Source organism: Diadema antillarum, unplaced genomic scaffold, assembly GCF_040938485.1.
Source record: "Diadema antillarum isolate AM-2024a unplaced genomic scaffold, OU_Dant_1.0 seq00001480_RagTag, whole genome shotgun sequence".
In the NCBI taxonomy this organism is placed as follows: Eukaryota; Metazoa; Echinodermata; class Echinoidea; order Diadematoida; family Diadematidae; genus Diadema; species Diadema antillarum.
This window is the reverse complement of record NW_027272219.1, coordinates 427,327-440,499: the sequence shown is the minus strand read 5'-3', so window position 1 is coordinate 440,499 and position 13,173 is coordinate 427,327. Positions and strand designations below refer to the sequence as shown.

Below are 13,173 nucleotides of genomic sequence, written 5' to 3'. Positions count from 1 at the left end.
TATATGAGAGAAACATATGACCAAGCAAAGTTTGTCTGGCTTCATAGAGACCTCCCTTCCAATGTCAATACATCATTTTTTTTTTCCGCTCTCCATCTGTTACTCCTTAATCCATTTTCCTTTTATGCAAAATGATATGGTGCAAAACAATTTATCTCCAGTTGTCCTAAACAAAAACTTAAAGATGATAAAAAGTTTTGGGACCTCAAAAGTTTCCCTGAATTTCCTTGTCTTAGTTGGTGTTTCAGGTTTAAGTACCTTTCATATAACTGACACTGTGAGACTTACTCGCCCCAAAGTGCTCTCATGTCTTACTAATCATGCAATAATGATTTCGTACCAGAGCCGCCGTACGGGCGGCGAGGTAGTACACGTATTGTACGAAACCATTATTGCATGATAACTGCGACCAGCAGCGTGCAGCCCCATACAAAACACGTGTACGCATAGCTAACTGCGACCAGCAGCCCCATACACATAGCGTAATGGGGCTTCACATTGTAGCATCCAGGATCATGACAGATTTAGTATCGCGGGTAAATATCAACTTAAAATCCAAAAATGTCTTCAATTTGATGACTTACCAATTAAGTTGAAGTATTGAGAACAGGCTTCGGGCAACGTTGGGTTCTGCCAATAGTCCCTTTCTGTTCAAATTGATGACTGAGTGCGACTCGGTCGAGAGGACCTTGGGAGAGCTACATACACTGAATACTACGGCCAGCGCATGCACACACATCACATGCGCACAAATTTCAAATCCATGGACGGATAACATGTTTGTGTGCGCATGCGCTGGCCGTAGTATTCAGTGTATGTAGCTCTCCCAAGGTCCTCTCGATCGAGTCACATTCAGTCATCAATTCGAACAGAAAGGGAGTATTGGCAGAATCAAACGTTGCCCGAAGCCTGTTTTCAATACTTCAACTTAATTGATAAGTCTTCAAATTGAAGAAATTTTTGGATTTTAAGTTGATATTTACCCGCGATACTACATCTGTCATGATCCTGGATGCTACAATGCGAAGTCCCATTACGCTATGCGTATGGGGCTGCTGGTCGCAGTTAATTGCATGATTACTGAGACATGAGAGCACTTTGGGACGAGTAAGTCTCACAGTGTCAGTTATATGAAAGGTACTTTAACCTGAAACACAAAAATTCAGGGAAACTTTTGAGGTACCAAAACTTTATATTATCTTTAAGAGTGCAAACATAGTGTGATAACCATGCAACAGGAGCTCATATGTTATCTTTACTGTGTTTATTGATTAAAAAAAGGGAAGGGTTACAGCACATCAAAGTGAGTCATGTGACCCATGGGATGGCTCTAGATTTCACTTGCCTGGGATTAGAAGTGACAGCACAGGAAAGACAAAACAAAAACAGACAAATAAACTAGACTAGAACAGACAATAAAGCCAACTCCTCTGCAATGTACTCATCTATGACAAAAACCCAAACTACCTCCAACATTTCATCCTTGGTCCTGACACCATGCATAGACCATCGCACTGAGCAGTGACAGAATATCCGAGGCTTCCTGCACATAGCCGATCTGTACTGTGCTGTGCTGCTGACTGTTGGAAGTGAAACCTCTGTTCCTCTAATCATTGTGAGAGTCTGTGGGGATGGAGCGCAACTGAAAGTGACGGCCCCCACACACACACATGACACTCACAAACATACATACCCACACATACAAGAGAAAGGAGTCATTGATAAAAATGAAATGTAAACTAAATGTTGAAAGTGACATACATAGCAGCATTAGCACCAGGTGTGGATTTATGACTGCAAGGTGTGTCCCAAAACAGTTTGTTGTCACATGGCTAGGTACAGAATGCTCTGCTGTCCGCTACCCTTTGCACGTTTACATACTGGTGTATAACTCTTTCTGAAAGGCCCACTGAATGATTCTTTCACTCCTATAGTAAAACCCTAAATTCCTTTCACCCATCAAAGAAATGAGACATCAATGAAGCCAAATTGTCAGCTAGTTATTAATTTTGGACAAACTGAGGGCACATTAGCCTTCATACGGGGGCTGGGTCACGTATGCATTTAATGTGTACATTTTTACTTAACTTTTGAAAGTGTAGGTTGCGCTTCTTGAAAAATAAAGTTAGGCAGGATGCATGTGAATGGTCAGTGTCAGTCTGTCTTGCAATCATTCTATGAAGCTCTAAACTACTAGTATAGTATCCTCGGATACTTCTTGTGCCCAAGTGAAATTACAGTCGATAAATCTAATTTCAACTTGGATAATCAGATGGACCTTACAAACGGGCATTTGGAAATGCACCCTCGATATTCTAAATCCAGTCCGTTTTCACTTTGCATAAAAACAGCACTATGTAATGTCAGCTTTCTGCAGTTCCTCAGCATCAACCTGTAATTCACGTAATCGTTACACTCGTTTTTCATATTACCATTCATCAACGGGAGCATTGAAGAGAGCAGAGGCATTTTTATTACTCATAGGTAGAACTGAATATTAATTCAATACTTTTTTAATGCAGACACCTGTGAAGAAATTCTATTCAGATGAGATGTCCATTACTGGAGTCTATTGCCGACTTTCAATCTGCTTTAAGACAAATAAGTGAAAATACAGGATATGATAAAGTCATCAAGATTGTAGAAATATGATTGACACTCAAGTATGATTGACACCCTTCGTTAGCACATTTATTCTTAAATACATGAAATATTCTTCACACTTGAATACTCTCAATCTGTGCAGAGATATTACAGACTGTGTTGACCATGGTACCTCATTTCAACAAGAAAGACAGTGAAATGCTCAGAAACGGCAGAATCACTAAGGAAAGATGCGTCTCAGAATAGTTTTGTTTTCAAATGTCTGGGTGCATTGCAAAGTTGACTGCTTCTATCGCTGTGTACTTCCACACCCAGAGTTGGAATATTCATTGTGTGTATTTTGGATGAGAAAATGCATGATGCTGAGAAGTGAAACTGAGTTTCAAACGTTTGAAAAAGAAAGTTGATTTCATGAATGAAGATAATTCCAAAAGAGCAAACATGTTCACCTTTTGGGGGCTGTAATACGTGCATTCTGTTCTCTTCTCTGTTCACAGGCTACTGGTCACTTGAGACCTAAGGCTGGTCAGTCCCACACATATTATACTGAAACTTATCAAGCCTAGCCTTTCTTTTATCTTCACTCTCGTGTAATGCAACATATACTGGTACTATAGTGTGCGTTAATCCATACTATAATGGCATTTAATAATTGGCACTCTAATGCATAGTCATCAGAAAGTCTTCATACTCAAAATATTTATTGCAGATCTCCCAACCATTCTAAAAATGGAGGAAAAAAACTCCCAGATTTTAGTCCTTGTTATATTGTATTTTATGCCAGATTCTTCTTTTTCATGAAGGAAATGCGTTGCAGACCAGTCAAAAATTTGATATCAATCTGGCTTCTGGACAAGACTGATTTTGTGCTCAGATAGGTTGGGGGATCTGTATTGTTATAAGAATTAATTCAGTGACATATCAGGCAGTGTATAAGAAAGATATATTATATAATGTACATGTACTATGCACAACTTTAGGGGAAGGGATTTTCATTATGAAATATTTGTGTGTGTTCACTTGCTTCCATTGGAAAAATGGTGTGAGTTTCCTGCATGCTAGAGTTCATCTCAGTAGTCATTTCACTGTGTGTTCCTCCATTTGCCAATAAAACAAAACAAGATAGTAAGGATCAGCTAATTTACAATATACAGTCAAACCTGCCTTAGCGGTTACCTGTCTATAGCGGCCACTTGTCTATAGCGGCCACTGAAAAATCCCCCCGAGAGAAAAGCCCTGTTAAAGACCCTGTGTATAGCGGCCACCTCTCTAACGCGGCCAGCGGCCACAAATTTTGTTTCCTGCGGGAGATATTAAAGATAATAAAAAGTTTTGGTACCTCAAAAGTGTCCTTGAATTTCCTTGTCTTAGTTTGTGTTTCAGGTTAAAGTACCTTTCATATAACTAACACTGTGAGACTTACTCGCCCCAAAGTGCTCTCATGTCTTAGTAATCATGCAATTAACTGCGACCAGCAGCCCCATACGCATAGCGACCAGCAGTCCCATACGCATAGTGTAATCGGGCTTTGCATTGTAGCATTCAGGATCATGACAGATTTAGTATCGCAGGGTAAATGTCAACTTAAAATCCCATAAATTCTTCAATTTGAAGACTTACCAATTAAGTTGAAGTATTGAAAACAGGCTTCGGGCAACGTTTGGTTCTGCCTATAGTCCCTTTCTGTTCGAATTGATGACTGAATGTGACTCGGTCGACAGGACCTTAGGAGAGCTACATACAGTACACTGAATACTACAGCCAGTGCATGCGAACACATCACATTCACACAAATTTCAAATCCATGAACGGATAAGATGTTTGTGTGCGCATGCGCTAGCCATGGTATTCGAAGCCTGTTTTCAATACTTCAACTTAATTGGTAAGTCTTCAAATCGAAGAAATTTTTGGATTTTAAGTTGACATTTACCCGCGATACTAATTCTGTCATGATCCTGAATGCTACAATGCGAAGCCCCATTACGCTATGCGTACAATGGGCTGCACGCTGCTGGTCGCAGTCAGTGGTTTCGTACAATATTTATCGACGCTGTACAGCGTTGGCTCTGGTACGAAACCATTATTGCATGATTACTAAGACATGAGAGCACTTTGGGGCGAGTAATTCTCACAGACAACGTACTTTAACCTGAAACACAAACCAAGACAAGGAAATTCAGGGAAGCTTTTGAGGTACCAAAACTTTTTATTATCTTTAACCTGTCTATAGCGGCCAAAAACCCACTGGAGCCGTAGCCAAGCCGATAATTCAGCGTGTTTTTCTGTTTGGTAGCCGTGTGGGCAACGTTCAGTGATCGCCACCGCTGCATTCATCCCTCATTCAGTCATAATAATGAACGATTGTTAAGCTTTCTTCACGACAATAAACATGCTACTGTGCAACAATTTCATATTCGCACAGCGGCATGGTTAAATGCATGAAACACACGGTGTATGCATACTTACACACATACATGTACATGTAAGGATACAACGATGATAAAATGTATTACATGTACATTGTGTGCACATAATTGTGTGCATTGCTTACAGTAAGCAATGCACTTAAAATTGGATTACCTGTCTATAGCGGCCACCTGTCTATAACGGCCACTTTTTCCGTCTCCCTTGGGTGGCCGCTATAGACAGGTTTGACTGTATGTGTAATGCTGATTTGTTAAACTCTCAAGTTACCGTCATTAATAACGAATCATGACATTACGTTCTAAAAACACACACGCATAGATTTCATCGGTCCTTGCTCTTTTGTAATGAAATGATACATCATATTTTGGTCTTTCTTTCCCATTCAAAGCTTCTTAACCCTAACTTACCTGGGCTATTTAGCAAGCTTGAATTCCTGGGGAGGGGGGCATTATGGCCCCCCTTCAGATCTCGGCTGTTGATCTCGCAATCGCCGCAAAATTTTGCATGAACATAAAGCTGGATGTAATCTACAAGACTGTTCAGTTAAATTTTCAAAAAAATTGCATTTTCTATTTTGAATTAATTATGCAAATATATGCAAAAAACCTCATTTTCGTTTGAAATTGGCTTATAAAAGCTTATGGAATGCTGATTTTTGGTGTAAATATTCCTAGTGACATTCTTAACATTTGTGCGTAAAAAAAAATTTCAGTATCAAAATTAATTTCTTATGTTTTTTATTGTTTTATCAATTTTTTATGTACAATGTATTTCCGTGTTTTTATTATTTATGCCCCCCCCCCAGGTAAGTTAGGGTTAAAGTATCTTAACCCTAACTAGGCCGGGGGGGCCTCCGAGGCCCCCCCCCCTCGACGTTCCGCGCGATATATCGCAATTGCAAAAAGCTATCGCCGCGACGTTTCATCACTTTTTTCTTTCGAGTCTCCCGCATCTTTTGACACCAAATTTGTGACGCCTGGGGGCGCGGTTCCGAAGTTACGCGTAAATATGTACATGCATGTCAGACCAAAAATTGCTCAAAAACGTGAATTCGTGTACAATTTCAATGCAAACTGTGCTTACAGGCAAATTTCATAAAAGCATGATTATTTTGGTGTTTTATTGATTAAAATCAATGAATAACATATTTTCTTGTTCAGAGCGTTGTCGCAGACAAATTTCATCTAAAAAACAATGGAAAACATAAAGTCGAAAAAACAACGAAATACATAAGAAATTAAAAAAACAATGAAATACTTCAGAATTTTTTTCTGATATCACAATCTTTTTTATTACATTTGCTAAGGACACTAAAAAGGATATTTACACAAAAAATGTGCCTGTTTTGAGCTTTATTTTGTGATTTATACCAGATTGTCTGATTTCATGCATCATTATGCATAAATTAGCATAATTTAGCTTAAATGATAATTTTTTGAAAAAGTAACTTCAAGGTATTTTAGATTACATCATAGGCAATGTGTGTGCCTATTTTCATCGCGATTGCGCGATCGACGGCCGAGATCTGGAGGGGGGCCTGGGAGGCCCCCCCGGCTCTATCAACTACCTCAATAGCCCGGCCTAGTTAGGGTTAAAACTTCATTATGAAAGTGGACAATGGGACATTATTCTGACTATCTGTACTCTTCTAATCCTGTCTTTCAAAACAGCATCTAGATTTCTCTCTGTGGAGGCAAACTGATTTCACCAAAAGCATATTGATAACTAATGATATAATCTTTCCCTCTATTCTTCATCTAGCCTCATAGTATTACCTTTTATACTCCTCTTTTATATTCTTCTTTTTTCCTAGCATCTATGTTGCTCTGTGAACTGCATGATATCTTTCAATAAACCAATGAATAGCGCTGATGGTAAAACAAACAAACAAACAAACAAACAAACAAACGAAAATCTACATTTGTATGTCCTGACACCAGCAAATTGTGAAGTACATTAATTGCTTACCAGAGACTCATGCAAGTCAGGGGCATAAACAAAAGACACACTGACTTAGAAACACACTCACCAAGAGAGAGAGAGGGAGAGAAGTTACAGCATGAACTCAAAGACACTACATTAGAATGTGCTATGTTCATTGTTTCTTTAAAAAGATTCTTCAAGAATCCAGTGGAAAAGGGGCTCTATAAATGTCTATTATTATTATTATTATTATTATTATTATTAAGAAAAAATGCATTGACGTGAGTAGGCATCAATGAATGAGATGCCACTTGATGTTCAAGTTGGATTTAATGAATAGAGTGAATTCAAGCAGAAAGGCAATTGATTTGCAGGGTGCTACATAACATTTTTTTACCACTTGCGCGGTCGGGCAAGCATGTTTTCAAATTGTTGCAGAGCACTTGCCTGAACATAAATTTTACTTGCCCAAAAAGAAAGTCCAAAGACATAAGAAAATGATAGAAAATCACTTGTAAAGTCAAAGGCTTGATAGAACACAATCACTTGAATAAACAGCACATGTGGGGAGTTATAAACTTGGTTCAATAGAGTGTTGGTGTTGGATTGCATTGGGACTTCTTCGCATAAATGTTGCAAAATAAAAATGACTTAAAAACGTTTTGCTTGCCCAATTCGGGCAAGCATTTTTTCTCATTGCTCCAAAATACTCGCCCGACTTTGGTTTTTACTTGCCCCGGGCAATCGGGCAAGTGCTTATGTACTAGCACCCTGATTTGGTTATTAGGATAGGCCTAAAGAGTTCAAGGTTATGGAGGTAACATATAAATGATGCAATTACAGATAATGACAAACTTGTGCACAAGGTTGGGTTTGTTTATGTTTTCTGGCTTATTTCTTCCCACTTAACCAATGTACCATGGTTTGAATGACAAGCAGCAAAATCATGGAACTTTATGCTGAAATCGTAGTGATTTTGAAATTTTTGGTGATTGCACAGATGAAGTCTGTATCTGTTCATTGTAGAAAAGATCAACAACTTGCCTGATCAATTAAGGCAGTTACAACACAGATGTTTTACCTTAAGCATAGACAGTAAAGAGTTGGTAGTGCATGCATTGTTATAGGCTTTTGCAGTATCATTCTCTAGAATCCCACAAAGAACACTGCATCATCTGCCAGCATCAAAATGAATGATCATGATGCAGCCATTATCATTACTGTGCAGCATTAAGTGTGGTACATGTATGCCTTTATTTGGTAAACATCTCAAGGGAAGAGGGTGCACAGCTGATCATAGATGATATCACAGCTTTCATCAAAAAACAGCTGATCAGTTGGTTTCATCGTTCAAAGTTATGAGTAAAGACAAAATTAGATCTTGGAAACAACAGGTAAAATTGATGAATTTTGCAACAGCTGTGAAGAGAAATGGCCAATGAAGTACAATGTACATCAAGCAGAGATAGTAGCTTGATAGTCCCAACTGCATTTGTCAACTACCATTAGTCTTCAATGAGTACCTAAAAAGGAAGCAGAAACCTTTACGCAAAGAGTGACACACTTGTGCAAAAGGCAGATGCAGGGTTTTTTCCTGCCCCCCCCCCCCCCCCCCACAAAACACACAGTCTTTGGTATGAATGACAATGCAGCTGAGTACAAACATCACTGGAATCATCACTGGTTTTCTGCAAATACAATATGAAAATAAAAACAAGTTGACACAACATTTTTTTTTTTTTTTTTTTTTTTTTTTTGCTTGTTACAACAGTTTGAGCAATGCTGCACACTGGCACTGGTCCGACGACCCTGACCAGTAAAATCACTGTAGGACCAGTAACTTTTTCAGGAATGAACCAGTTAAAAGTGGAAAAACTGGGTACCTGCTGGTTCGACAGACAGGTCGGACCAGTAGAAAAAAATGGGTTAGTGTGCAGCCCTGGTTAATGGATCCCCAGTTACAGGACAAAGACTGTTAATTTTCAAGTCATGTTTGCAAGCATTGCACACATACAACTTGTAGCAGTCCACATTGTAAACACAAGACAAACATTGCTTGTCATGTCAGCTTCATGGTTTAGAAGGCATTATATTTCTGTAGACCGCTTGGCAGGGAACTACAAGGGACATAAAATTATATGTGCTCCAACAGGCATCATTAGCTGCATTCACATGTACAAAGTAGCAGGATAACAATCGCTATACATATCTCTCAACTTTTGCAAGCATTCACACATACAAAATAGCAGGATAATAATCGCTATACATATCTCTCAAGTTTTGCAAGCATTCTCACATACAAAATAGCAGGATAACAACTGCGATCCAAATCTGGAGATTTTTTTGCAAGTGTTCACACAGACAGAAATATCTTGCTAATTTGAGCACACAGTGTGCTTCACTGTGTGCGCTTCTCTTTGCCCTTTGTTCTTGCATTTTTGACTAACTGGGATATAAAATCTCAAGATAATTTGGTCCAGCATTCACACCGATGCTGCTGGGCAAATTATCAGGATAATTCAGAAACCAGCGCAAGATATCTTGGGATTTGCATGACGGTGCTGATCGCAATAATTGGTTGGATTATTGTGATGCAAATTTTGAGGTTGTATCATGCTAATTGGCATGCATATATATGAATCCCACTAATGTGTCTCCATACTTCATAAATGAGCATAAACTCTCATGCAGCTATTCATTTTACCTACCCAACAGTGATTTTTAGATACATTGTATGCATATTTCATGAATGCTATGTATTGCAAAGGCTAGCAATGGCCATATTTCCTGAATGTTTTTTTTTTTTTTTTTTTGTCTTCTTACTCTTTGCCACATTTCAGTCATAGCATGGAAGTGCAATGGACTTTGCTGATCATCTGTTCATTAGTCACATACACAGTCAAGTAAAAGATCCAGGACCTAACTTTGCCCCCCCCCCCCCCCCCCCAAAAAAAAAAGAAAAAAAAAAAAGAAAGGGAAGATAAAATGAAATGAGGATTATGATAACAATATGTTTTGCTTATGCTGTCTCAGTGCAGAGAATCAGGGAGGTGAGACCCCCTCCCTGAGAGAATCGAATGCCTGAAAATAGCAGATTTAATTGAGGAAATGCATACAAGACTGACAGTGAAATGTATGAAGACGGTACAAACAATAAACCTATTTCAATCATCCTTTCTTTCTTTTTTTCTCTTTGCAGAAGGAGCTGGAACTGAACACCCGGAGATACTGCCGTAGCAGCTCAGTGCCATCTCCAACATAGACTGCTGTGAGGCAAGAGGGTCTTCAGTGATCTCACGCCTATGTAATGCAAATTTAGTTAGATTATGAAATACAGTCAGCACTGCATAGTTCAAATCTCACTTGGACCTAAGAATATGTACAGACCAACAAGGCAATATTTGACTTACATGATGTGATTTTACTGCATGCATTCACAGTTTGACGCAAGACCTTTGATATAATAGAAATGTGACTTGTGTGACTTCAATTTGTGCAGAGTTGACTGTAGTAGTCATGCTAGTCCATGTGTTTTTAATTAATTTATTTTGTGTATCACTACTGGAACTCTAAACTCTATTTCTTTCTTGCATGAGAAGGCTGTGTATAGCAGTAATGAAATGTTTAATCCAAACTATGACTGTACAAAGTTATGCATGTAAGTCTGTCTGGTAAGTGGCATATAAGTCTATTAAGTGGCTTTAAAAGAAATGTTTTTAAAATGAAAAAAGATAGTAGTAAATGATGAATAACAATAGTTCAAGTTTCACTGCAACCCCCACCCCCATTCTTTCTTCTTCTCCTATTTTTTTTTTTTTTTTTTGGGGGGGGGGGGTGCATATTTGAAAAGTATGACCCACAGAAGGGTAACTTCAGTGGTTCCTCATTAAAAAAGAGCTATGATACTGTGTTTCAAGGAACCACTCTGAAATAAATGGTGGAACATGCTTGTAGGTTGACACAAAAATATGTGTCCAGAAATTGGGTTTAGAAAAAAGAAAAAGCAACCTAGAAATATGCCATCTAAATTGTCAGTCTGTTTTGTAAGGCTATGCTTTGTCTGCTGTGCAGTTTTGGGAAAACCAACATGTAAATATATCTTTGTGTAGCAATTCTGCATTCTTTGCCAATTCTCATATGGTTGTGGGACAAAGATGATATGTACATACAAATATATTTAGGTTGCTTGAGAGTAGGAAAAGAGCACTAAATAGATAAAATAATAAAATTAGGTGTACATAGTACCTAACGTGTATTTACCTGTGCATGGCATATAAATTGATAGCTCTCTTAAACTCATGACCTTTCATAATGTCTGTATGTTGAGGAGCAGTTCCTTTGTTGGGGCTTGAAAAAAGGGGGCAAATCCCAATTAAGGGAATTCCCCATTACAGTGCAGATACACTGTGAGTTCATTTAAGAATGCTGTGTTTGTTGTGTATACCAAATATTCACAGCCCAATGTCAGGCATTGTCTGCATTATTAAAGATAATGTCATTGTGTACATAGCTCATGTCAGACTAGCAGGAAGTGGATGTAGTTTCAGGTGTCGCAATAAGAGGAAGCGTTCAAAGAAAACACGCGCACATTTCGTCACAACTTGCGCAATATATGTTTGCCTCATGACACTCATGTTGTAATGTGTGATGGCTGTACATACCAGATACATAGGAAGCATGGCTACTTAGGACTTACAATGAATGAATTTTACTTGCAAGAATTGTAGTGGAAATTGTTAGCAAACCACTGCCAATTTGGAATTTATCAATTCTGTTTGTTTCTTACATTTCTTTTTCTTGATTTTTCATAGTTTTTTAATCAAAAACAAACATTGCCCTGCTGTGAGTTGTCAATTAAATCATCTTGTCCTTGTATTACTTAACTTGCCATGTAATTTGAACCAAGGTTGTGCAGTAACTTGCGTTGAGGCATTTTCTGTGTGGTTTCATCATAATGTACATACTGTATGCACACTAGCCAAGATTTGTGTCATACTTGTTGTCTGCCAGGTTTTTCAGGTACAGTTTGCCACTTGAAAACACTGTACAGTAAAAGCATTTCTGGTCATTCAACCTGGTGATGCCTATAGCAGAGCTAGACACCTACTTTGTTGTTGTTTTTTTCTGATAGCTCATTTGGGCCACTAAAATCTTCAAATATATAAAATTTTGGTAGCCCGGAAAAAAAAAAAAATCTGGCCCCAAATAAAAAGAGATACAAATATTCATTCTAAACCTTAGATGCCCGATTGGGCCATCAAGAAGGAATTTTGGTGGCCCAACATCAACTTAAGTGGCTCTGTGACCACTGGGCCACTGTTAATGTCGAGCCCTACCTATAGACAATTGTAGTATTTACCTCACATTGCTATAGTACGTTGTAGAAGCAAAACAAGATGAGAAAGCTTAGACACTAATATCAGAAGAATGCATGTAGAGGTTAATTGGTACGCATTCCCTTTTATACAACATAGATACATGCTGTACGTAATGATTACAGAGGAAATGGCCTAACAAGAGAGACTTATCACCAGCTGAGGGTTATGCCTGCTAGTGGTTTGTAAAACTTTGCTGAAAAGGTCAATGCACTTTGGTTGTATATTTCATGTTTTAGATAATCAGCAGTGGAAAACATTACAGAACTCTTTTGTGAAAATTATTGTTATTTACTTAATACATGTACATGTATACACATCTTAGGTAGATGTGCCAGGAAATTTTTGACAATGAATAGTTCTCTGGTAACCTTTGATAACTTTAGAGGTTGGAAAGGTACAAATGTATTAAGAAAGTGTGCAGCTTGATGACACATTGTACAAGGCAGCTTGATATAGACCTATATAACTTACAACAATCAATGTTTCATTTACAGTGTATATAAAAAGGAGGACAAATCTTCTAGACAAGTGAATATCAAAATGCCTGTAAATACATGTATTTGTTTTTAAAAGATCTGCTCACATGTACATGAAGGGGTCTCTCTTAAGTTGCACACATTATTTTCTCATTGTACAGCTACCTTTGTAGAAAGAATAGCTTGTTGCTCATAATAGCTTCAAGAAAAGCAAAAAAAAAGCATCACATTGTAATAACCAATATTTGTCAGCAATTTCCTTTTATGTATTTTGTAAATCAGTTTCTGTCTACTCTGTAGAACTACGACTTTGCTTCTGTGTACATGTAAAAACTCGATTATGAATATAAGGAGCTTTCTGCAAA

At 38.1% G+C, this 13,173-nt stretch overlaps 1 protein-coding gene across 1 annotated transcript in view; it reads left to right on the top strand.

Moving 5' to 3' along the window:
• The window catches only part of LOC139709913 (protein regulator of cytokinesis 1-like), a 42,333-nt gene extending 31,934 nt beyond the window's left edge, over positions 1-10,399 (top strand). Inside the window, exon 13 of the mRNA XM_071621871.1 lies at positions 10,154-10,399. Within this exon, the coding sequence (XP_071477972.1) occupies positions 10,154-10,216 (63 nt within the window). The 3' untranslated portion in view covers positions 10,217-10,399. The remainder of the gene's footprint in view (positions 1-10,153) is intronic.
• The last annotated feature ends 2,774 nt before the right edge of the window (positions 10,400-13,173 follow it).